We start from the raw sequence: 26,970 nt of genomic DNA on the forward strand, positions 1-26,970 counted from the left end.
GATGTGTGACAAACAGGGACACATGAAGGGCTTCCCTTGCACTCACAGAAACTGTTCCATCCATGCTGGTAGGCACTGTGTCCCAGCTGTTCAGAAGACTGTTGTCTGAGCCTCTTTTCTAAAAGATCTGTCTTGGGTATCTTGTAAGAGGGTTGAAGGCCATCCATGATTGCAAATAGATGTATTTACATTTAAGTAGAAAGGCAGAGACTGCACACAGAGTTGGTAATTGTTCACATTATCCCATCTGCCTAATAGCAGAACAAAATTACTGGCAGACTTGAGTTCACTGTAAGTGAAAACAAAAAGCCTAAGGCACTCGCAGAGCCATTAAAGAGAGGGGGAGGCTTTGGGCTTTGACCTGTGACATCTATTTGCCTGCTTTGACTGCACCTCGAAGTTGAGCTAACTCAAACTGAAAGTAATCATGGACTCAATGGAATGTCTCTGTGGGCAGCAGGTTGCCACAGGGAGAATGGGCAGCAGTTCATGTACCTTATAAAGAAGACATTTCTTTCACTGGTTCCTGATTAAAAGGGATATGAGCCACAGAGCTGTGGGGGAGAATGGTGGGTGATGAGAGCCTTTGGGGCTTTTCACCCTTTTGATTTACCAAGTGAGAATCCAAGCTGTGGAAAGAATACCATTAAGATGAGATTGTTTATGAATGAATGATGTTGCTGAACTAACTGATAAATAAACCATGAATCCAGAGTAGGAGTCTGCAGGGAAAGAAATGTCCAGTCCTTCCCCTGATAAATGTCACTTCAGTAGTATGGCTTTTGTCTCCTATTTCTGGAAGTAGAACTGAGGTCTGTAGGTTAAAGCAAGGTTTGGAAGCAAATTATGAGTTAGAGATGGATCTATATTCTTTGACATGACAGATCACACCAGATCAGGCTGGCTACTGTCACATCAGAAAATCAAGCTTAAGATGCCTGTCCTGTTCTTTTTCACCTACACCTGGCACAAAGATCTTCCTGAGACCAGTTATTCAGGGAGAAAATAGAAATGTCTGAAGGAGCATAAGGAGGGGAGGGGGGGTAGAATACAACTTATGCTTCTAATACAGATGAAATTGCTGGTAAACAATCTGTTGAACTGCTTTTCAACAATGAGGATTTTTTTAATTATTGCTATTATTTTAGATTATATTATATTGAGCCCATATGCATTTCTGGGCACCCCACCTGCATACAGACATATTCTCGCCTTTGCTGTGGATCTTTTTTGACACATTGCTAGCACGTCTAGCAGTCAGTCTCTCCTCCATCAGTGTCCCTTTTTCTCCCAGCAGTGATTTCCCATAATAAAAGCTTCATGGCTCACCTCCTTCGAGTAACAGAAATGTAGCAAGGGTCTCGTCTGAGGTATTTAACAGAGGGCTCAATAGTTCTGCTGGAAGGAGGGGTGCTTATACAAAGCTGTAATGACTTGCTGTCAGGGAGATGCATGGTGTCCTTTCAGCAACTGAACACAAACAGATGAGGGTGATGGTGGTATTTCTCCAGTCCTTTAATTAGAGCTATGTGATAGCAGAGGTACGAATGGAGATGTTTTCCATCATCTTTGGTGAGGAGGGAGGCAGGGCAGAGAAGCTGGTTTGCTTTTGTCAGCCCCAGGCATCCTTTGTGCTGTGATATATGTTCATCTCCTCATTTTTATCACTCCACCTTTAGCTGTTTATTTATTCTTTTGTTTCTCCCTGCATTCCTCTCCTTTACTTAGCACCTTCAGATTCTTAACAGGAACCTAGTTTTCATTTGAAATAACTGGAACCTTCTGAGTTTTTCTAAAAACAGACTTCCCTGACCCAATTGTTCAGAACTGCAGTGAACTTTAAAAGGTTCTTATGCGTAGGTACCTCAGTGCTGCAGGTAAAGGAAAGTGAGACACAGTGAAGTTAGTCAATATTCAAGCTGCAACAGGGTAGGTTTAGACTGGACATTAGGAAAAAACTTTTCACAGAAAGAGTGGTCAGACACTGGAATAGGCTGCCCAGGAAGGTGGTTGTTACCATCCCTGGATGTGTTTAATGGTTATTTAGATGTGGTGTTGTGGGGTATGGTTTAAGGGAGAACATTGTAAGAGTAGGGATGATGGTTGGACTTGATGATCCCAAGGGTCTTTTCCAACCTGAAAGATTCTATGATTTGTCAGAAGCTGAAAGGAGAGCTTAAGAATTCTATTCCCAGCTCTGAACTCTCACTTGCAGGTACTGTTTAGGTTAAGTGAGTACTTTTGCTCTGTGTCATGAACAACAATCCACAAGCACAGCCATGATGCAATAAAAAGATCTGGGGCTTTAGAAAATACACTCATTTCAAAGGCAGGAAGAATAGCTTTGTTTGTAGCCCAAATATAAAGAAATTTTAAAAAGAGGAAAATACACCTTTTCAAGTGCCTGAGAGGAAAAGAGACACCCAGTTCCCTTCATTCATATTTCTGCCCCACACCACCTTTTCCTCAGATCTAGTTAATCACAGCATCAGCTGCATCTCTCTCCACACACAGCTTGAAAAGAGCAGCTCTCCATGGGGAGAGTCTCAGACCTCGTACCCATGACATCTCTGCTGGAGAGTCCCAGGAAATGTGAATTCCCCTGTGCTAAATTCTGAGGTTTTGGCAGAGAGACAGCAACAATGGGAGGTGGAAACAGCTGTGAAGGGGAGGAAATGATGATATAAATACATGTTTAATTGTAGTTTAACTGCAACTACTTAATAGACAAAGTTTTTTTAAATGCAGTGTCATTGGAGTGAGACCTTGATTTATTCACAGTCTTACCAGATAGAGTTACTACTATTTTATTTTGCTTCCTTCTCCTCCATCTCTTCTTAAATTCCCTCTCCTGAACTTGCTCAAGGAAATTAAAAGCTAAAACTTGAAGTAAGCAGAAGGTATCCACCTTGGAAAGTTTTCAGTTTCCTAGAAATTCAATTGCCAGGTTGCTACCAGCCCAGAATTTTCTCCCTGGAAATTCTGAAACCCTCACTTTGTCCTAGCAAGTCGTTATTCTTCCTTAGCAGCTAATGATAATGGATCCTCATTAGCTGGGATGACTTATCATGAATATAATTCATCACTGATGGCAGGCCTCATAACCCATCTGCTCCCAATGAGTAAATTATATGGCCCAGTCAGGCGAGATGGATTGTTCTTTCTGATCTACCTTTGGAGTGTCTCCACATCCTCTTTCAACCAGTGCATACTTCGTCTTCACTCCATGATCTAGGTGAACATGAGGAGAGACATTTGGGCAAAACCTTTGAGCAGCTGACCCCTGTTATTATAATTCATTCTTTTCCATCTTACACTTCTGTTTCTTGCTATGATCTTTGCCATGTGTCCAGGCATGGCAGTAACTTACTTGTTTAGGATGTTAACATCAAACATCCCAAAAGCCTGGGAAAGAGCCTTTGACCCAAACATTTCCTGTAGACTTATTGATATGTTCGTGGCTTGCTTCTGCATGAAAACTTCCTCAGCTCTAATTATCACAGCACCTATCTCATTTTTGTTGCATGATTAAAACTCTATTAAGTAGTCCCAGCAACAACGGGAAAGGGAAGGATGGGTTATTCCTCTGCCTTTCCACCTGCAGGCTGACTCCTCTCACTTTCTTCCCTAAGGACTGGTCATCATGTGTCTGAAAGTCACTCCTGAGAGCACAGTTACCCCCATCCTTTGCCATGAAGAAACTGAGGCACAAACCTAGTCATAGCTGTTAGAACATGTAGATATAGCAAACTGTAGTGGGATGGAAAATTTGCACAGCAATTTGCCAAAAATGTGTAAAACTGCTGGTCAGGTTGGGATAAGAGTCTCTAAAAAAAAATAATTCAAATATTCCTTTTTGGTCTGGAACTGAAATTCAAATATTTCCACTTGCCTCCATGAAATGCACATTATATCATATATCTACATCCTGATATTATTTCAAATATTTCTTAGAGAAATCTTACAACCCTCTACAAAGACAGATTGTAAGAATCCTGAGGCATACCAGGCATTTGGGTGGAGTGGTGTCCAGTCCACCACAGTGTCAGCCCTTGGCAAGTAATTCAGATTTCTGTCTCATCTGGTAGCTACCACTGGGGCCCAAATATTTTTGGAGATCTCCTGTCCCTACTCTTGGACAGCTCTGGAGAAGGTCTCCAGAGGTTCTATACTTCTGGGTGAAATCTTGTTCCCTTCTGTAGTTCATAAACTGTTAGGAAGTTTTCTGACTTCAATGAAAATATCATTCACTCCTACCATGTCAGTATCAGTTAATTCATGATGCCTTACTTTGCATCTGTCTCAGTATTTTTTTTTTCTTTTTCTTTTTTTCTTCCCAGCAGCTCTAGACAAGGGAAATACATCTGTAAAACTGTAAAGCTGCTCATTAATTAATGCGTATTTTATTCTGCCATTGAACAATACAGGCCCTGTCTGAAAGAAAATTATTTACTGCGGGGTCTATTCTCAGGGAACCAAAACCAGACACATGGAAGCTTGTTGATTTGTAAGCCCAGTTTGACAAAAAAAGGAAACTATGGTTGTGATGCCAAAATCTCCATTTACATTCTGGTGCTGTGTGTGACTGAGAGAAAGGGATAGAGAGTCACTCTGGAGAGACAGGTACCATTTAGAAGATAAAGAGGTGGTGTGGAGAGATACAGCAAGTGCCTTAGATGGATGATGAGCATTAGATGTAGCAGATAGATGGTTAAAATTAAAGAGATGTATACCATGAGTGCACAAGGGAAGATACCTTGGACAGACACACTGTGAATAGATGTTGCAGGAAGAAGGATATTATTAGATAGACAGACACTGTCTGGGAGAAATGGGTATGGCAGCAAGTAATACTGCACCTAGGCACATAAAAATTGATTCTGTTGATAAATAAGTTCTATAATTAAATACTACAGAAAGGTATTTCAGTTGCCTGCTATCTATGAATATTTGAAACACACGTCTAAGAAATGGCAAAGCACTTCATCCAAAACAAACATAACGAAGCAGCTACTAGATATGAGTACAATCATACTGTTTAAACATTTAAGAGATGTTAGCAGCTGCAGCAAATCCAACAATTTATCACCTGATTCAAAGTTTGTTTCACCTTGATGGCCACATCATTGGTGACCTGGCAACAGAAATGACAGAAAAGGCCAGGCTAGTAGGTAGACAATTAAATGCTGAAGCAACATTGGATGGGTAAATGAGAAAATACAGTGTTGAGATTTCAGAAATGGAAATAGGATGACACTACTAATGGATGGCACATTTCCAAATATTTTCCAGCACTGTTGCACTGGCCCAAGACTGACCTTACACATTTGTCTGTCCTGTGCTGCTGTGTTAACCCCACAAGCCCCTGGAGGGAGCTCCATCCCTGTCTCTCTTCAGCTGCATTATTGACCACAGTGCCCAGTCGAATGTCCTTTTCCTGAGTGTCCTGGCAACAAAACATAACATCCTGATCTCTGAACCCTCTGAGAATTTATGATGCCCCTCAAAGTCAATCTGACATATGCTGGACTTACTTTGCTCACTTCATTTTCTCTCTGACCTGAACATCCCTGGTTTGCAGGTCCCCAGCAATGGAAGCACAAGCATTTTAACTTCACAAATTCTGTAACACCTCCTCCCCACATAAATTCATACTTTAAAACAGTCCTTACCACAAAGTGTTTGGTTTCAGTTCTTGCTATCTCAGGCATTATATTAGGCATATATTTTGTAAATCATTCAATCTACTTCATACTTCCACTTTGTGCTCATAGTCTCACAGAAAGGGTACACTACAAACTGCCTTTTAGTTTGCCTTTGATACTGCCTTCAGGGATCAAATACTAGTTCATGGGGAGAAAAGGAGATTTTATATATATTTTTAATGACTTCAAATACCAAATTAAAATTGAAATTAGCATTGAACTGTACTATCCATTTCCAGTAATGATGCTTAATGTTATTGTGAAGGAATCAAGTGCTTTAGGTGGCAGAGATCAGTTGAGCCCTGTAGAGAAAGTTATCCGAGGACTCTTGGGTATAACATGCTGAGAAAGTGATTAAAACCCTGTCAGATTAAGTTAGAATAGTATTTTTGTTTTTTCCTTCTCCCCTTCATTTCAGGCTTTACCAGCAGCCAGTTTCTATCTCCAAGGATATATCTTGTAATAATAATGGCTTGTTATCAGTGGATATTTTCCAGTACAGCAAAGACATCTAAATTCACAGTTTCCAACAGAGGAAAATGATAGGCTTGCATTTAAGGAGTGTTAGGTTAATCCGTCTCAAAGGAGACCCTCTGTAAGAAGTGAAATGCGAGGCATTTTCTGACTATAGGGAGTAGCCATAGGAAAAGATTATGCCCAGCTTCTGAGGGCACAGACCTTGAAAACTAGAAGGGACAAGACAGCTCAGGAATTTTTCCTTTATTGTCTCCCCAGTGACTTCTCTTGCATTGGAAATGTCTAGGAGAGTGCAAGAAGGTGGGAGAATACATCTATTGGTTTGTGGTGCCTGGCTTTGCTCCTCTCTCATCACGGGTATTTTGGTGCATAATTTACCCATTTGCTTAATGTAGTCACACTCAGCAGCCTAGGTTACTACAACCCTGGTTGTGTGAGTGTATTTAATTCTGTTTTGGTTTTTTTTTTTAATCCTAAACTTATAGGAGACAGTTATAGTAAGTACACGTGTATCTTGGCCAGGCAACCTTGCAGGATCTGTGTTGTCTTTCAGTGACACCCATTGCTAGGAGTATAGCTGGAAAAGGTTGCCTAAGGGATATCTACAGCCTCCCTGATCCTCTTCTGCCACTTCCCAAGCCCCATGCTCTCCAAGAGTTACACAAGCAGGTACATCTCCTCCAGCAGTGTCTGGAATTCGCACCATGATTGCCATAGTGTCTATCAGTGGAATAAGTGTGTAAGGCTGATGTGAAAGCTCTGTAGGTTCTCACTGCTGTTGTAATTATGCTCAAATGACTGTTGTTGCTCAGTAATCCTTACTAGGAAATTAAGAAAAACTCTATTAGAATTAGGGATCTAGGCCTTGTACTTTTGTCAAGTTTTGATGCAGGGCATGTTTCTTATATCTTTCATTCCTTAAAATCATTCCGCTGGCTGTTCACTGATTAGGGAATTCTTTGCTTCCTGTTCTAAAAGTGACAAAAGGCTGTTCCCTGCCTCAGAAATTCCTGCAAAATGAGTGGTGAGTGATGCTGTTCAGCTGGGACATGCCAGAGCATCTCCATGCACTTGGGCAGACCTTTCTCTGATAAATCATCAGAGTGTTTCCCTTGCTCTCAGAAAGCAGTATGGGGGGTTTCAGGCTGCAGAGCTTGTATGTAAAGTAAATGCATTGTTATTTAAAAGTGATTCATGTTGCTGAGAAGCCCAGAGGATAAGCTGATTGGTGGGTAAGCAATGGTGTGTAATAGCCCTGAGAAAACTCCTGGATAATAACTGCTCTTAGTCCTGGCAGGATGACACTGTATAATGTTGCCATCCTTCCTGTACCTTTCCTGTGCACAGCACTCTTATAGATGAAGTGTCTTACTTTGTCATCTGGACTGATATCTGCTCTGATAGTCCTGGGCTTTGCTAGTCTGCTCGTAAGGAGTGTGAAGTTTTGAAACAAAGTTTTAGGCTTAAGGAAACATCTAAATTATAGATTTCTGAAATCTCCTTGGCAGTGTTTCTTCATAGGCTGCTTTTTGTAGTAAACTGATAAACCATCTTGCCACAGTGATGCTTTTTTCACCTTGATACTGAATTGCCTGTATCATGGACCATTAAATCTGACACAGTTTTTCTGCAGGCTGGTTGTGAAGAAAAGGAGAAAGTCCAGTGTAAGCCTGGCAAACTCAGGCTAGTCAGCAGCAATCTGACTTGGCTGCACCTCTTCTGCCATGCTATTATCTCCACTATTCTGAGAGCCTGAGTTGTTCAGCAACCTGCAGTATTTTGTAAGGCTCTGTGTGTTGCTGATGCTAGAAATGTTGTTGGGGGTCTAGTATTGCAAAGGTGGTCCAGCAAAAAGGTCTGTGGAGAAGATGATGTGGTTGTAATGTGAAAGAGAGGAGGAAAGAAGGGATTCTGTCACAGCACACAGCAGTCAGGAACCCTGTATCCATTCATGGAATAAACCTTCCCAAATGCATTCCCTCTGTAAATTGTGTATGTACATTCTGGCACTTAGATTTGTGCTGTTTGTGCTGGCAAATACAGTTTTTGTGGGCTTTTTCAATGCCTTGGGGGACAAATCGTGAGCCAGAACAACTCATTATCTCATCTTTTCCTGGTGTTTCACTTCCTGGAAGACAGAACTCACCATGAGAAGCAGATGTCACTTTATTTTGGTGCAATAAGCATCTTCCCGAAGCAAAGACACAAAGCGGGGAGCTAGGAAAACAAATAGAAAGGCAAATACCAGGAAATACAAGATTTCCTGACTAATGAGGTTTTTAGATCCAGTGGAACCAATACACACAAGTTTCCAGCCTTTCCCTCAAGGTAGATAGCTGGCTTTCTCTACTAGATGGGTTATCTGGGCAGCTTAAAATCACAGCCTAGACTGGGTGCAGAAAATCTAGCATCTTGTGACAACTTTTTCCCCATCTAAATAATCTCCCCGTCAGTTTTCAGTACTGCAAGAATTACAACATTTCTCTTTGAAATATGACCTGGCAGCTAATCCTTGGTATTACTGAGCACCTCTCTCTCCTCCTGATGTCAGCAAGAGTCCTACATCCTCATCGTTCCTCCAGCTAAACCCTACGTTCCTGTGTGGCAGAATCATGAAAACTCACTTTTTCTCCTAATAGACCTGGAAATTTGCCATTTTCTTTACTGAACTCCTGGTTTGCTGAAAGGAGGTTTTGGACCAGACCCACTGAGGTTATTAAGCACCTATTTTCTTACTGCTTTCAGCAGAGAGAAAAGCATTTATGTTGGTGAGACAATCAAATAGCTTTGCAGCCTCATTCAGCAACAGAAGGATGGTGGAAGGCTTCAGACTCACCTTGGCTCAGCCCCAATGTCATAACCTTGCCATTCAGGTAGCATGATGGAGCCTTTTGTGTCCATGGTACTGGGGGTACTGGGGCAAGGAAAGAAAAGCAGTTTTCCCCAAAGTGACTGCAAGCCCACTGAGTGCAGAACCTCTATCTTTCAAACACAAGTGTTTTAACCTCATGATTATATTTTCCCTTGATGCCCAATCTGATCTATCTTTTCAGTCATTTACTCTTCGCACAGGAACTGACCTTTTATCATTTTTGGTTGAAAATCAGAGAGGGATGCTCAGGGTGGTTCTCTATGAAGTGATTGTTTCACTGCTCTGCAAGCTGTGCTCTGTTTCACCCCATCTATCCAAATACATGTCTTATTTTGATTAAATGAATATTTTGTCAGTTGATACTGCTTCAGCTTTCACTTAGAATAACCTTGCTTCTGTGATGTGCTAATATTCCTGCAAGAATTTTAGTGGGAATTCATATATGCCTGTATAAACACACACAGAGAAAAAGTAGAGAAAATGTAATTCCAACTTTCAGGTAAGACACACAGAACATTTTGGCAGGCATTTGGAAATTGTTTTTTATAAAGTTTTCAGAAAATACTCATTTCAACAGAGATTTTAAAAATTGTACTCTGCTGGGAATTGATAGATGCTACAAACTACAAATAGTTTAGTTTGAAAACATCATCTCTCTGTTATACAGCTGAAAAAATTATTAAAGACCTACAATAGGAACCAGAAAAGTGTTAGGAGATCTGTTGTAGCAATGACAACTCTTATATGTGCTTTACTATGTCCTTTCTGCAAAGTGATGCCATCTCTTTATGTCACAGCAAATGGTTGTTGTTTTCACTCTTTCTCGTGTTTACCATGAGTCACATGTTCCTGGCTGGTCCTTCTGGCACAAAGAATCCCTTTAAAACCTGTTTGAGTTCTCACATAGGATGAAGGTGGTGTGTGGTGTTTGTGTCAGCCCTCCATGCCTGCTGCTTTTCTCATATGCTAAACCACTAAAATTCATCCTTGCCGTTCCTGACAGGCAGATTTTCGGAGGCAGGGAGAGCATAATGAAATATTTGCTGTTCTTCATGAAACATCTGGCAGGGCTTTGGCAACATCAAGGATTTAGCAAGAGTTGCCATTTATATGCTATAGCTGACAATTTTTGTTGTCCAAAGCATATGCAAATCAGCTGTGTAATGAGTGAGGTTAAGCAAGGTTTAGGATTTGATTACATATGGTGTTAAAAACATAACTGATCAGAATGTTTTGAAATTTACTGAACGTGAGTGCTCAGATTTGTTTTGTTTGAATCTCATTATGAGAGATTCAAACAGAGGGCAGAGGCTAAAGTTTTAACCTGGATCTATTATCAGTTTACCTATGATCACACATACTTCTTCAGATGTTTCTGCTATAAGGTCCACTTCAATTTGCTGTAAAGGCAAGATAGATCTATTTGACTTTTCCTTCTCTGCCTTTTTTCCTTATGGGCACACACATGGTCTCACTCTTTCCTAATTATATTAACTATTCACACATTTTCCACAGGATAGGATGAGGTATATATTAGTCTCAAAACTTTTTACACTAAGGGAAGTTTCTCAGTACAACTATGATGAACATCCCTGGAATGAGATGTATAACTTTTAGGGTGATAATGATTGTGCAGATTTGTGTTGCAATTGTTTCAAGAAATCTGTCAAAACATAGGACCTTGGAGAGATAAAATTACCTCGAGAAGTGGTTGTGTTGACTGATGTCCGTCATCTGGAACTTCTCAGGCTTCCGTGCTTTGTCATCATGATGGCCTTAAATTATTGCTTTCTGTATGCTGCAGAAGGTGGTTGTTTTTTTGTGACCTTTAAGCTGTGTTTTGCCTCATGGCTTTCCTTAAAAGCAGAATTCAGTGGTAAACCAGCTGCTGAACCCATACATGGCAGCATAACTTCTCTGGACATTAAAAACCAGAATCGTTCTTTTTACCAGAGCTCAAGATTTTAGTCCTGGTCATTTCTGCCTCCATATTGATCATCCTAATACATCTCAGGTCTACCCAGATGATCTAAATCCTCCTCCAGGTGACCTGCTGCTTTGTAACCATTCACCTGAAGATTGGAGTCAAAGAACTGGTTGGCCTTGGTCAGTAGCCAGCTCCTTCCCTGAAACTGCTTCCACTTAAATGAAATAGCATCAAGGTTCAGTGATCATCTATTGTTATCTCTCAGCCAGCAGTAGGAATATCTCCTGAGACCTGTGTCTTGCAATGAAAGCTGTGCTCTGAATACAGAGCAAACCATGTAATTTGTGTGGATGTGTAGGTGTGTGGGTGTATGTGTATATACATATATGTGTATCTTCCCTATCTGTAAGGAAAGAGAGATAAGGGATGATTATTTACTTTTTGGACTTGTAGACCTGTTTACACACACACAGCTATCAGAGATTCTCTGGAACATCTGAGTGGTTATCAGCTAAAAATAGATTTTCACAAAGAAGAGCTAGCAACCAAGAGGTTTCTTTCTCCTCCAAGGGGTGTATTGGTTAAAACCGAGTCATTTATAGCAGTGACCAGTTCAGTCAGGTAGGCAGGTGTCTGTCTGTCATCTTGTGTGCAAGCAAGCCAGAAAATAATCTGTACAGAAAACAGATATGTAACTAAAATGCAATCTAGAAATGTCTTTCCACTCTTAAACATTTTTCTTTTGAAATTCTATATCCTTAACGTCACTCAGAGAGAACTAAAGAATATATAAACATGCAACTTGGACTTTTGAAATTAAATATATAGAACCAATTAAAAAGCTTGGGTAAAGTCAATGGAATTTTATGAAACAACACTGAAGAAAAAAGAACCCAGGAGAACCTGGCTTTACAGTAATTATCCTCAGCAGTACAAATTTTCAGCATCTAAGCCAGAGTCTTTGAGCATTTCTTTTCCCTCCAGAGTGCCAATGTCTCAATTACTGGAAGCACCCAAATGCAATTACAAGGATTTCAATAATCTCCCTGTATTACTGTGGCTGGACTGCTAAGTATCATCAATAATATGATTATCATTTTGAGAAGAAATTACTGGTGGTAGTGTCACTGAGAAAAGCTCCCAGACACTTTCAAAATCATGTTTTTAGCCACTCTTCCATTATTCAGTTTACTAATTCTGGTAGTCTCCATAAATACCTTCCCATATAGAGAGGACTTGACTGCTCATAATTCTCAGGAAGCTTAAGCTGTGGAAAGTCAAATTGTTACCTGGTCTGGAAGCATTTCTTCTGATCCTTATACTCACAGTCAAATCCAAGCTACTGATAGTGCTGCCTGCTGGATGGATATTATCCTATCCATTTTATGTCACCCATTTATTATTTTCTGTGTTTATCTGGGGTCTGAACAACCTGTCATAGCTCCATTTCTTGGCTGACTTGTATCTGTTTGATGCAGTGGGTTTTGTTAATACTCACAAGCCTACAGCTATAAAAATGCTTAAGATGTTAGTGCTGCCCTGTTACATAGATTGGTTGTCCATTAGGAAGAAATGAACAATTGTTCATAAGATCAAATACACAACCTTTGGCTGCTCATCAGCCCTTCCATCCTGTTAGTCTAAAGCCAGCATGGATTTTCCTGGTTAGCATTAGAAACATACCTGGATTTGAACTGAGATATCTGAAATCAGGAATGCCATGTAATGTCAAACTAGTGTCCTTCAAATGGGAGAAAAATGCCAACTTGTCCTCTATACAAACTTGCCTTTCACAGAAACATCAAAGCTGTACCAATGCCAAGATGTAATTCAATTAAATGCAGTATTTCATATTCATACAAGGCTTCTCAGCTTCCCCACCTCTTGTAATGAGAGGTGAATACCCAACATCTTCCCTGCCCTTAACAGCAGTCATCAGCCACCTTCTCATCAATAAGGAGAATGGTTTTTTTTGCCATGTTTCTCAGTCTTACTTGTATTTTGTTCAAAAGAACCTTAATTTATTTTGTGTGGTGTGAGAAGACCAAGAGAGCTGCTTCTAGATGCAAGTAGAACACTGCCCAGGGCTAAATTATTGCAAGCCTGAATTAACATTTGGGGACAGTATAGGCCAGGAGTCACCTTGTTCCATGCTCTTTATGCTGTCCTGTTATTTACATGGTGTCTTCCCTTCTCTCTAAATGATAAAGCCCCGTGCTCCTAACTTACCAAACTGGTGGCCCAGACATCCATTTTTAATCTGGCCAAATAAATTATAAATATTTCAACTTAAAATTATCTGGGGAACTCCTCTAAAGCTAATTAGTGTGTGTCTTAGCAATGAATTACACCTTTCTTTTGGCTACTTGCAGAAGGAAGGAAAAACCAAACCAACTTGCACTCCGAATAAGACCAATTAACTCTAAGCCATAGCAAACAATTCAAAGCAAAGTTTTATTATTTTCATATTGTTCAGGAAAGGATGGGCCATGGTGGCCTGAAAGCCAGGGTACCTGGCATTGCCTCGGCCATAGCAGGCATGTTCTCAGGAGGTTTTCAAAGATGCAAAAGTCCTTAACAAAGAGTCTTTGGAAAGGCAAATCTTATGGGAGCCTATGAAGATTGTGTCATTATTTGCTGTGTGTCAACAAATGAGGTGAACCTAATAGTGGTTGGAGCCATCTTGCATCAGTGCATAGCTGATTCCCTCCATTGGTGAGGTCAGAGCCTTGTCTGGCTTTTCTCAGGAAAAAGGGAAGTCAGGATGCTGCCTGGGGAAATCCTGAATTGAAGAGATGAAATTGGAAAATAATTACAAGGTGTGTACCACACCTTGTGGCAAGAGAATCAAGATAGAAAGGGGCAGGCTAAAGCCCTTCTTTATTGGCATCTTGTTGCTGTAATGTGTTTCTTACAGGTGTAATTACCTAAAAGCATCATATCTGTTCCATTTATGTCCTAAAATACTACTTTATGAAGCTATTAAAGGCAGAATTGTACTCTGGGATAAATGCAAATGCATCTGCTTAAGATTCATTTTAGATTCATTACAAGACTTCAGAAGCAGTGTTCCTCTGAAATACTTTTAATAAAACATGCAGAATCCTCAAAAGCAAAACTGTGCAAGACCACACACCTTTTTAGATTCCTTGACAGAGGTGGAATTTCAATGTAAAAAAAGAAAAAAGAAAAAGGAAAAAAGAAAAAAAAGAAAAAGGGGGAGAAAGGCAATTCACTGTAGAGAGAGCAGCATCTCTGAGTTCTTTCCCTTTTACACAAGTGATAACTTGGTCAGGAAACATTCTGAGTTCTTCAGTCTCTACTTGAATGGAGAAGAAGCACACCCTTCTTTCAGGCTAATGCTATAACTGCTGAAAACTTCTGAAACAGGAACAGTTGCAAGTGCCTGTTCTTTCCAGCAGAAAAAATAAAACATATTCTATATTGACCTAGTCAGTAGACTATAAAGAGAGTGAGTGACCTACCACACTAGCAAAATGTGAGTGAGAAGTCCTAAGACATCACTTGGGACATCTCTAGTTTTTCTCCATGCCCTGGAATTGTATACAGAAGTGAAGGAGAATTATGGATAGAAGAAACTCATCTCCATGTACTATAATTTAACAACCACTATTACAGACTGTCTTATGTGAAGCTATGCAGTGATCTTCCTAAGACAGAAAGGCTGCTTTAGAATGAGGGGTTTGCAGGAAGCACCTCAAAGTGTTTCCTTGTCATACCAGAAAGCTCTGGCTATGTTGATATATCAAGAGGGTTCTCTTCTCCTTTTCATTTTGCTAAGCCAGCAATAAAAGCCCCCAGAATCATTCTACAGGGTACCAAAAATTGCTTGTTTTCCAAAACCAAGCAAACAAACACACCCACATACAAAAGGAGAACTAATTAAGATCAAGTCATATCTCAATAATTATGCAAATTAAAAATCAAAACAAAGAAATTCTATTTATCACATCATAAAGTTGCAAATTGTTGTTGTGGCTCCAGTCAGCTGGAATAGATGAGAGCTACGAGGATGTAAATTTAGAATTAATAGATTAACCAAAATATGTACGTATTTTCTTGTGCCAGCTGGGGGGGCTGTTGGCTATAGATGTTTTACCAGTTTTTTCTCCCCCTCATCTCTACTGAGGTCATGTTCACTGATATTTGTAGACTATATTTGTCTTGGAGTTCCCTAGTGTAATGTCACTGTTTTTTCTCATTGTTTACCTTTTGTAAGACATTTTTTGGTATCTTTCTTTCATCCATCTGGGTTTTTTCTTATTTTGGGTTTTGTTTGGGTTGTTTTTTGTTTTTTGTTTTTTTTTTTTTTTTTTGTTTGTTTTTTTTTTTTTGAGGGGGGGAAATTATTTTCCAGTTTTAACAGATCAGATTAAATAAACAAACAAAAAAGAAAAAAAATGAAAAAAAGAATCTGTCCTTAACAAAAACTCCATAAGTTTTTGTTGGAAAAGAAATGTGTGCTTTCTGCAGTGGTAGGCAGCAGTCTAGATGTTGGCATTTCTGCTCATTCCCGTGTTTTACCACTTGAATTCTCTCCTAAAGGAGATGGTCCTTGTGGTGTGGAGAAGCAGCACGTAATGACAGCTTTGTTAGTGGAGTCCCAGCTGCCTCCCCATCATGCTGAGTGTTGCCATCTTCCCTTTCTCAGGAGAACCTCTAACATACTGGTTTGAACTGGTCCGTTTGTATCGTTAAGTGTTTTCAGGCTTCTCGCAGCAGAAAGTGGGTTATTGGGAAGGAAGATTCTACACAGTAGATAGATGTAGCTGGTTTGTAGAGGTTGGTAGTGTGATAAAGAGCCTTTCAACTTTTAAGTCATCAGTGTGATTACACCCTGCATGGGCAGAGAGAGGAAGCTGAAACCATCTATTTGCTGTTTGGTAGCTCATTATGTGATTTATGGTGGTGGCATCGATCCAGTGGGTATCGGTCTGTATTGGAGAATCCAATACTAAGATGAGTGCTAATTGGCTTGCTCGTTCACTGTCACAGCAAAGGACCAAAGGGCAGAACAAACCATGAATAAAATCCTCTTTTCTAACTTCTAAACAGAGTCTGGGAACATCCTCGTTTTTGGGGAACCCTTCTCTGCAAAATACCTGCCCACATATTGAACTGGCATGGTCCTGGTGTTTTGTGGACTGTATGGAGGCAACATGACAGCACTCATTTGGGAAGGGAGAGCTTTTGAAGTGTATTATGAAGTTTTTATACATAAATACTTTCTTCATAAAACCATTAGTTCAGCCTGCAATGTAAGGAAGCACCAGGTTTGTGTCTTTTTCTTGTTCATTGTCTGGTTGTTGCCTCCCAGATTTTTCTTCCACAGTAAAGTACTTCTGTGCTATTTCCCCTTTTTTGTCTGAAATCCAGTCCTGGAATCATTTAGATTATAAAAAAAAAATCAGAAAATTATCTGTTGCTTAGTTTCCCAGCTTCAATTAATAATAAGGATTATTTTTTTATTGTTATCCTGTTAGTGCAAATGTCTGACCTTCAGTTCCCATGTTGCAAACTGAACTGTTCCATCTGTAAAATATCAGTGAGCTGGGTGGCTGATAACACTCAGTCCCAATGGCATTAGCAGCTCCTCCCAAACATACCAGCATAATATTAAAGTAGATATGCTTTGGTTCTTTTTAATTGCAAAGCCACAAGAGCAGAGCTTATAAATGAAAAATCTAGTTCCCCTGAGTTTACTCAGCTTTGAATATTATCATAGGTACTTGGTGTCATGGTAATTCATGCCATGCCTGCATATGCAAAAAGAAAGGAAGAAAACCCACTGTTCAAACTCAATAGAGACCATGCTTGTTGCTGTTTGTGGTGGGAGGATTGCCCTGATTGGTTTGCTTTGTTTCATGTCACATATTCATTTTCAGTATGAGTTCTTCCTGACCCAGATTTCTGAGCAGACTGAAGTGGAGCCAGAAACTGTAAAAGTGCATAATTATTCTTGTATTTATTTTTAAGCTTTACAGCTCTATTAAGCTTTCAGAGAATCCTTTGTACCCAGTCTTTGAAGTAAACCAAGCTAGAGATCAGCCAGAGAAGGAGAAGTGGGTTGATACTGCCTGTTTCTGCTTGCAGGGCAGTCTGTGCATACTTAAGATCTGGAGTCTCAAAGCTAGGAAAATCTTACACCTTTTTTGGAGTGCAGAATAGAGGAGGGATCACTCCATCCAAAAGCAGGACTTTACACTTATGCTGTGTTCTGTAACCTGAGATGCTGGCATCGCTGTGAAACAGATGAAAGCTGGAAGGTTATTCTGGATACTGACATTTAAATGAGCAGGCCACACATTAAAGCTGCATAAGGTCCATCTGCCAAGTCATTCATTCTTCCCAACTTGGGACAAATTAGAAACTCTGGCCCAGTGGTTGGAGATTATTATTCCTTTCCCAGTTCCCCAAAGCAATAAATTTCCCTGCTTTGAGTCTGATTGAAAACATTAACCAGGAGGTGTAACACTCAGTATCTGACCCACTGTTCATCTGGATTCTGACCCAGGCAGCACTGAAACCACAGGCTTCTTTCTAATCCCCAAAAATTACCTGGCTGCCCTCTTGGGCTAAGGGCCAAAATGGAACTAGGCAGCTAGGTAAAAGAAAGACCCTATCCCCCAGAGCCATTTGGTCTGGTGGTTACAATTCTGCCATAAATATTGCATTAGACTAACCTAATAAAATATGTATTGAAAATGGATGTGTCAAGTAAGTCCAGAACCATTCCTGTAAGTAAGGTGCTGTAACCTGCCCTTCTGACATCCATTTAGAGTCTCAGCCATTCAGAGCTGGCCTCTGAATTTGGCTGTTCCTTGGCAAGTTGTGCTGTCAAAGCCTTTTTCGTGCTCCTTCCAAAATACAAGTTCTGCTATTTCTGCCCTTCTGGGAGCCAGTGTGCTTGAAGACCTTAATGCCTTCATTTTTTGTTTGTGCTGCCTCTTGTTAGCAATGTTCTAAGCTTGCACAGAGCAGAAGGAAAAGCTGCCAAAGCACTTCAACCACCTGCATTAATTAGGCCTTATGCTAAGCGTGGAACTACAGTAAGGTGGATGATGAGTAAAGCTGCAGCCTTCTGGAAACTGAATACCTCCTCCTTTAGAAGCTGCTTCAGCTTCTATAACCTTGTTACTACCTGAAGGCAAGAATGGAGTTGTCTGTATATGAAGCACTCAGATTTTGTATAAACTATAGCAATAATAGTGATAACAATAATCGTATCTGCTTTGAGGTAGGGAAGTATCATTCTTCATTTTACGGATGGTGAAACATGCACAAAGAGGATCTTGCTTAGTGCTGCTTATGCCTTATGAGCAGGGCCAGGATTGAACCCATGAAACAAATTGCCCTGTTACTTGCTCTTACCCCCAGAGAACACACCATCCTTTGGTAACGACCAATCTCTCCTCTGATTTCTCTGCAGAAGCTGCAGCAGCAGCAGCCTGGAGACTGATGATGAACCTCCTTGTGTGGAAGAAATCGATTATAATACTGACAGTTGCTCTGATGGTGATGGGGACTTGGAGCTAGACCAAGAGATCCAGGAGTGCCTCTCATGGGTGGAAGGAGATGTAGAAGATGAGGGAGCAACCACGGAACAAACGTGCAGCTCCAAGGCTCTCAGGGGGCTCTACATTTCCAGCCAGCCAGCCTCCAGCAGCACGGCTCTCCCTCTGCGTTCAGCAGCCCTTGGATTATACAGTGGGTTCAAGAGCAGCCCTGCCTGAGCAAGGCTTTGATTTGCAGAGCAGTAAGCAACTGGTTTACTGCTTGTGTTTGCCTGTTTGCCAGCTTCAGCATCCTCCCCAGATGTGTTGCTCCAGTTCTGAATAGAAAGTTGACTTTATGTTTGTGTAATCTGTATACGAAGCAGAGCAAGGGGGCACTGGCCCAGATGGTAGTATGTGAGAACATCATCCATTCCTAAACACAATCCCCAGTTTCATGGCTGACTCTAATATGAGGTTTCACATAGACTGACCTGAGGAATGGTATTCTGAGACCAAGCAACCAGAGATGATTCTCCTTTTTCTACTTTACGCTCTTGCCATGGAAAGCAGCCTTTGCCTGGAAGAGTGACAGTCACCGATGCCTTTGGCCAGAGCTCTGCGTTTCTCTTGAGCTGTAGAACATGTATCTGATTTCTGTCTGATCAGAATTTTTACAGTGTGTTCAAGAGGCTGGGTCAGGCTATGCATGTTTCTGATCTGGTCATATCTCAGCAACCGTCTGGCAAATCCAGTATGTGAGGAAAGCACCAGTGACAATACAGAGCTGTCCTCTAGAAACCTGGACTGAATTTGCCACTTTGCTGCACTGGAATTAACTAGTCCAGCATAATCTCATTGGAGTCACTTCATGCTTGAACTGGTGGACCCAAGTGTAGAATTTGTTTCACATATGCTGTGAAATTAAATTTTCTCTGTGAGACACTCTTCCAGCTAAGAGAGTAAAAATACAGCAATTCATCCTGGGGAACTAGAGCTACTGTTTAAAGCTATTGGGAGTGAGAGGGATTTAGGGTATTTTAAGGAGAAAAACATTATCTTGAGGTAGCCAGGGGTGCCCTGATATTCTGTCAATAGATTAGAGATGGTGGCAACATCCAAGAGTGAATTTAGCACAAGCATCAGCCCTGTGAGTGATTATTCTTTGCTAGTTTTATTATGATACCACCAAGGAAACATAGTTCATCTAGCAGGACCCCATTGTATCAGACAGTAATATAGTAGAAGACACTATTGGTAGGTTATATATGTTCTATCAGTGACTCTTATAACAGAGTCAGAACAGCTTCTCCTTTGATTCCCCAAATGGAAAAAAATTGTTTTTCTTCTAAAATTGCCTGCAAACATCCTGATTCCTGAGAATCCAACACAAGCTGAGAACCTGTGAGTGTGCCTGACATCCCTAAAGCATGAAGCCCACATCACTGGATCTCACACCTCATATTGCCTGAACTTCTCGTGTGTCTTAGACTCTGCTGGTGCAAGTGTGGAATTGCCCTGAACCCAAATGGAATTAATTACACGATGCAAGAGGCTCCCAACTCTGACACTATAAGCCTCAAGGAGAAGGATGAATGTACAGTGTGTTGTAGCATTACAGCCTATATAGCTGTGGTTATTATTATTAATGTTGATGTATGACTAAAAACACAATGTCATCCTCTCATGCTCTCATCTTTATGCTGTTTGTGGAGAGAGTTCCTGGTGCAGAATGAGTTTTTCTTTGATGCATTTCTGAACGCCTTTCCCCAGAATACCTAGGCATATTTTCCAGCAGGAGCTTGTTCTTTGGAGAAGTAGCTTCTTCCTGTCCTGCTGGGTTTTCAGTATCCAGGTGTTTTAGTCCTCACTAAGGCACATAAGAGCTCTCTGTGTCTCCAGTCCTTGCTTTATGATGCTGCTCAAAAGACAGGCAACTTGGGTCCTTAGAAGCTGAGCTTCTTAGACCAAACTAATTCATTAGGTGTGGTGTGTGTCTCTGTACATATGTCCTGTTCTGCTTGCTTTGGTGTGCAGCTTGTTGCATTCATAAGAGGAATGGACACACAAGAGGTAAAACAGGTGTTCCCATTGTAACAGTTTGTGTGAACATCCCTTCAAAGCTTATTAGTAAAAAACAATACACATGCACAGTTAGCTTCAAAATCCAACATTCATATGCGTGATAAAAACTCACACTCTGGTGGATACAAGCTGCAGCATACACAGGCCATGCTGTATCTTCAGCATTCAGCACAACCTCAGGACACAGGGAAAAAAAATACCATGGTGTATATCTGTACTACTGTACATCTGTAGATGTACATGTATGCATTCAGAGTTGGTTTTCTCTCCCATGCTGTATTCTGTATCAGTGCCTTGCCACAGCAACTGAACAGTGCTTACTAACACTTGCCAATGGCACGTGCTATTGCAAAGGGAAAAAAAAATGTTCTTAAATCAGAACTTTTCTCAGGCACCCAAATTTTGGCTATAAATGCTATAGCCAGTATTAGCTTCTTAGCTGTTTTATTCTGAATTTCTTAAGCTAGGGAGAATTCAGTTCAGTAGGAAAACTCTGCCCTAGTTGTGATTCATTGAATTTAATAGACTTTAAAGCATTGTCCTGGTACAATAAAAGCCGAGATGTAGCTTCCATGCCTGTATGTGAGCACTACTGTGGTTTTGTAGATCTAGGAGGTAGAGAAGATGTCAAAGGCCATTATGATGTTTTCAGTGTCTGGGATCCAAGCATGCCAGATGAGCTGGGAGCAAAGTGTCCATGCACATCAACCACATCTGAATAAATGCGGCTGTGTAATACAAGAAGCCTGGCCAAGGCTTCCTGCTGGCAGCTTCCCATGTCTGTGCCAAGTAACTTGCCGGCGAGGGGTGAGGATGCTGCAGAAGGCATGACCAGGCAAACCCCCCAGCCCAAGGGTGCTCAGCATCCTGCTGAGAAGGTGGGAGCAGAGGAATTAGAGTAAGATATTTGGGTGACCAACCAGTCGGCAATAGCACCGGGAAACCTGCAGAAGCTTTTTTGTGGGTTACCTCATTTCTTCCAAGGGGAGCAGATGCTCTGCTTCTTTTGGCAGACCTCTAGAGGTCAGGAGAGGGCCTCCGCTGTGCAATGTCTCCCTATGCTATTAAAATTCTCCCTCAGTCATGGTAATTAAGCAGATCCAGGCTCTGCACAGAGGAACGGAAGTGCATTGACTTTAAAAAAACAGAGTGTAAAACAACTTTAGATTAACTCTAGCCTTGTTTATTCTTGCACACTTGTAATTCTGGTTTGGTATTTCCCCAGTGAATGGAGCCCTTGTCCCCTGGCACATCACCTCACTTCAGCCCCGCTAAGTGCTGAGCAGTGAGGCCAGTGCCTTCTGCTGTCGCTAGCAAATCCCAAAGAATTTGGAAACAGCCGATGGAAAAAGGGTGGGAGGAGAGGGAAATCTCCCTGCTCCCCATCGCTGCTGTTTCTCAAGAGTCAGCAAGGCTGTCAGGTTGAGATGCAAGCCAAATATTTCTATAATGGCCAGAAGTGATGGTGTCCTGGAGGGACTCACATAGTCCCCACCGCCGCAGAAGTTTTGGGCTCCTGCCAGGCACATTAATTTTTTTACTGCTGCCCTTTGTCTCACTGACTCTCTTCGAGGCTGTGAATAGCTCCACTCTCCTTCCTCCCCCTCCATGGTTTCCATGACATGGGCAGGAGATGCAGTGTTGAGCAGTGCTCACACTGCAGCCTCTGTCTCAGCCTCTTGCTGGATCTCAGGCCTGCCTGGCCACAATAGCCCTTTCCTATCAGAGATGATCCTAAAGATGCTCTGCCAGTGTTTAGTGAAATACATGTGTATGTGTAAACCTCTGGGCTGAACATAAATAATTAAACAATAAAAATAAAAAGAATCAAGCCAGCAAATTGAAGGAAGAAGGAAATCTAATTAGTTTTATCTGCTATTTGTTATGAGGCTGTCAGAGTGCTCTATCCTCTGGTTTTACAGCTCTCTGGAAAATAACAGTTATAATAATAATAATAAACAACCATGCTCTGGGTTGTTTTTGAAGCAAGCAGGAAGCAGATTAGGGAGGGGAAGAAGCTACACTCCTCTGCTGCTTCTCTTGCCAAAAAGCAGAGATGCAGGTGATAGCGTTATCTCCTGTCTTACCTCTCCTTGGACAAGATCTACTGCCCCTGTCTGTAGGCAGCAGGTGGCAGGACCTGCCGAGTAATGAGCTCAGTCGGTGCTCAGCTTCACCTGTGCCCAGTTAGGGCTGGCCCAAGTGCGCATGCTCAAAGATCAAGGGCCAATAAAAGGTGGGGCTTGAGACTGGCAAGGGGCTCACTCTGAAGCAGGTTCGCAGCCGTGCTGGTTGGTGGCCAGTCCCCTACCGATCCTGTCCTCACTCTGAGCTTGCCATCGCTTCGAAGTTCTTCTCCTGCAACACCTGTCCATCACAAAGCATCTGTAGGCAACTGTTTGGCAGCCAATTTGGGACATTCAGATTGGATTTCTTGTTCTGCTATGGATCTCTTATGTGTTTTTGTTGCGTGGGATGAGTCTTGCCGTGGGAGTCAGTCGAGCTAGTGCTGGCTCGGATAGTATCAGGAGCTAACTTTGATCCATCCGGCTCTGGAATTCTCCCCGAAAACCACACCTACCGAACCCGGGCATGTGCGCCTGGGCTAGCCCCAGCTGGGCACAGGCCCGGGGGGGCACCGTCTGGGCACTTGCTGCCTACATTTCCCCCCTTTTTTTTTTTTTTTTCTTTTTTTTTATGGGGGAAAAGATGACAAATACGCGAAGATCTTAGCTGCGTGGTGCCTCGTTGTTCAGAGCCGGTGGTACTGGTCTGCAGGGAGAGGTTGGTGAAGACGATGAAGCCGCAGAAGCTGAGGGTTAAAGGCATCATCTGCGAAGCCTGCAGGCTCCTGGGGGTGATCAACAGGATGATGGAGCTGGGCTTTTCCCAGCAGTGTATGGCAGGAGGACCAGAGACAAGGAGCAGGAGTAGAAACATAAACAGCTTGGGGTTAAGGATTCCCTCGTACAGCCACTTTAGTTTAGGGGCTGCTTTTATCTTTGCAGCCTTCCGTGGGGCCGGGGGCGGTGTCGGGGGTAGCTCTCCGCGGCAGCCGGGGGTGCCGCCAGCTGCGGTTTCCGCCCCATCATTTTCCGGTGTTTTGACTTCTGGGCCGATATCCAATAGGAGTTCGGTCACGGTTTGGTGGGGCTTCCCGGACATGCCCTTTATGGCAGGCTTGCCCGTGGTCAGCCCCAGATACACTTGTTCGTTTTTTCCTTCCTCCGGGGATGGCGCCGACAGGGCTGCGCTCGGCACTGTCCCGGGCTCCCCCCCCTCGGAGGGCGGCGCCGGCGGGGCTGCGCGCAGGGCTGCGCTCGGCGCTGTCCCGGGCTCCCCCCCCTCGGAGGGCGGCGCCGGCGGGGCTACACTCGGCGCCCTCCCGGGCTCCTCCCCCTCGAAGGGGGGTGCCGAGGGGGTTACTGTGGGCATTTCCTTCAGGAGAAATACCTCGGACTTTCGTAATGGGGCCGTGGCGGTGGCCATTGCCACTTCTATTTCGGCTTTCAAGCAAGCTAATAGATTGCAAACGGTTCGCCAGGTGTTGTCCGCACCAACAATGTCGCCGTTGATCTCCCCATAGTGGAGGCTTGTCAGCAGATCATGCACCTCCCCCCGGAGGTTCCAGGTGGTTTCGGGACCCGGGTAGCGGAAGGGTTCCTGCCTTTTTGCCTGGGTTACAATCTGCTCGGCAACGGCGGTGCCGGTAGGTTTGCTTGCATAGGAGCCCATCGTCGGATTTACTGATGACGATGTCGAAAAGAGGAAAGGGTTTCTCTTACCCGAATCTTTCAGGGTATCGAACGGTCTGTGGAGAAGGGTCACTTTCGGATGAAATGCTCGGGGAGACAGTTTAGACCGAAATTGTTGCCCGCATTCTCCACCAGATGTTGCGTGGGATGAGTCTCGCTGTGGGAGTCAGTCGAGCTAGTGCTGGCTCGGATAGTATCAGGAGCTAACTTTGATCCGTCCGGCTCTGGAATTCTCCCCGGAAACCACACCTACCGAACCCGGGCATGTGCGCCTGGGCTAGCCCCAGCTGGGCACAGGCCCGGGGGGGCACCGTCTGGGCACTTGCTGCCTACATGTTTTGGCCAAGTTGCTCATCCTTAGCTCCCAGTCTCTCTTCTGATGTGAGGTATAAACCAGCTTTGATTCCTCATTGTAAATACAGTAAGGTGTGAGTGAAAGTCCACATTTTGGGGGTAAGGAGGGGAAGAAATAAGGATGTGAAACTACCTAGGTGTTCGCTCTACACTGATTTCAGCTGTTGCCAGTTGAGAAGCAGCTGGAATTATTCTCTGCAGGAGTGTGATGGTGGTTGCCATCACTACTTCCCACTTCACTGATGTGCAGTGATGGTGATGGTTCATTAGGCCATTCCTCTTTAAGCTGTGCTGGATAATTCTAAAAGTCTCTCCGTGTAGGTTGTTATCAGCCTGTCGTGTCCCATGTCCTGGTCCTCACATCATGGACATTTTCATGCCTGCTTTAGGCAGGGCAGGATTTAATTTAGAATTCTTGTATGGTTTTCCAGGCTGGACACAAGGCTTCAACTGGAGGTAGTATGCAAAAGCTTGGAAAATTAAAAACTCTGTACCTGTCATCACATCGGGAAAAGATGAAGGAGAAGGCTAAAGAAAGAAGAAATAAATCAGAGGAGAGGAAGGAGAGGACTCAGTGCAGGGAGAGGGATGATGAGAGCAGGCAGGAATAAGAGTAGGGGGCACCTGGGGGAGACCCAGGCAGAGAAATGGGGGAATTGTTCCTATTTGTGTATCCTCTTCCGTCCTCAGAAAATGTCAGTATCAGTGCTACCAAGAAAAAACCCTCTCTACTGTAGAATAAATCTGCCACTGTATTCCCCACTCCATAAACAGCAGCCAAGTCTGCATCCTCAGCACTGCATTGTGTGTTCAGCTCTGTGTTCTGTGAGTGCTTTTCATGATGGTAAAGCCTGTATCATTTCTGGCCCTAGGTTTCCTGTCCAGGGACTGGCATCCTCAGACAGGTTCTGAAAGATCCACGTTGTATTATTGTCAGTGCAGTAGTTTATGGCTACTTTCTTTATTTTTTTTTCTTCACTCTGCAAAATCACTTCAAAAAAAGTGAAAGAGAGAGAAATGAAGGAGGCGAAGAGGAGAGGGAAAGGACAAGGCAGAAGGAAGTGCCCTGCTATCAGTCAAGCAAGATCTCCATCAAGTTGGTCAGGCAGCTATTTTGGCATCAAGGGCTTTTTTAGCCTTTGATTAAGCTACCTGAAGCTCATGAAAGGACCAGCAAGAGGGAAAAACAAATCTACCACTAAAAACAATCATCCATTGGATGCCCTGGCAATAACTCTAGTTGCAGTAAGCTACCACAGCCTTTGGCTAAGTGAGCTCTGGGCACTGAGGGCTGGCTCTACACCAGCAGATGCAATTGCAATCACAACTCTGTCTTTTGCCCCCTTGCTCCTAAATGCCTGACTGAAGGTTTGTCCTTCAGTCCTGAATGGTTTCCAGTGTATGCTCTGGCAGCTTATGCACAAATCCACAAGGCTTTCCTGCCTTTGCCTCCATTTCTATAAAAAGTTATTTAGCTTTTTTCTGCACGTTTCTCCAGCTATGAAGTGGAGTTATTAATAGCTATTTTGGGTGAAAGGGGTCACAATGAGGCTTAAATCGCCAGCATTTACAATAGAATTTGATATCCTTAGAGAAGGCAAGTAGGAGGGATTAATTGCTGCTTCCAGCATATGTCTGCCATCACTGAAATAAAAATACTGCCCGGTGCTGTGATCATTGCTAACTCCCTTCCAGGGGCAGCAGTGTTTCCTTTGGTCTCTGCAGAACATAGAACAGGTCAGGCAGGCAGATACTGAAGGTGAAAGCATGGACAGTGTCGACAAAAAGGCTTTGTATTTTTTGACAGCATAGTGGTCTTCCAAGAACCAGGCAGTGTGCTGGTTAGTGAGTTGGGGAAATGGGAAATTTAATAGAGGTGAAAATGAGACACTTGGGAGGACAATGGAGAAGTCTGGTAAACATCTGAAATGTCTCTGCCCAAGTGCTAGGAGTATAAGAGCTAAACAGGAAGAATATAAAGTCTTAGTACATATACCAAGCTATGAGTTAATCAGCTTCCCAGACACACGGAAAAGAGAAAGTAGGAAGAGCAGAAAAAGGATTAATTGGCTGTGAAACAGCAGGGAATTAGTAGTTTGGGGCAAGGAAAGAGGAATACATGCCAGCAAGCACTGACTTAGAGATCAGAGCAGGAAGAGGAGTAGAGGAAAAGTAAAATGTCGAAGATGTGTGAGGACCTCATTAATGCCTTGAAATGAGAAATTAACTGTTTAAAAAAGTTGAAGCAGCAGCAGATGCTTAGGAATGATAGCAGAATGAT

General features: G+C 42.6%; 1 protein-coding gene across 2 annotated transcripts in view; it reads left to right on the forward strand.

The window, feature by feature from the left end:
* The window catches only part of AGBL1 (AGBL carboxypeptidase 1), a 272,982-nt gene extending 251,242 nt beyond the window's left edge, over positions 1 to 21,740 (forward strand). For both annotated transcript variants that reach the window (XM_071754302.1, XM_071754304.1), the window contains exon 23: positions 18,432 to 21,740. In XM_071754302.1, coding sequence (XP_071610403.1) covers positions 18,432 to 18,735 — 304 coding nt within the window. In that variant the 3' untranslated portion in view covers positions 18,736 to 21,740. The remainder of the gene's footprint in view (positions 1 to 18,431) is intronic.
* Positions 21,741 to 26,970: the final 5,230 nt, after the last annotated feature.

This window comes from Heliangelus exortis, chromosome 11 (genome assembly GCF_036169615.1).
Source record: "Heliangelus exortis chromosome 11, bHelExo1.hap1, whole genome shotgun sequence".
Taxonomy (NCBI): Eukaryota; Metazoa; Chordata; class Aves; order Apodiformes; family Trochilidae; genus Heliangelus; species Heliangelus exortis.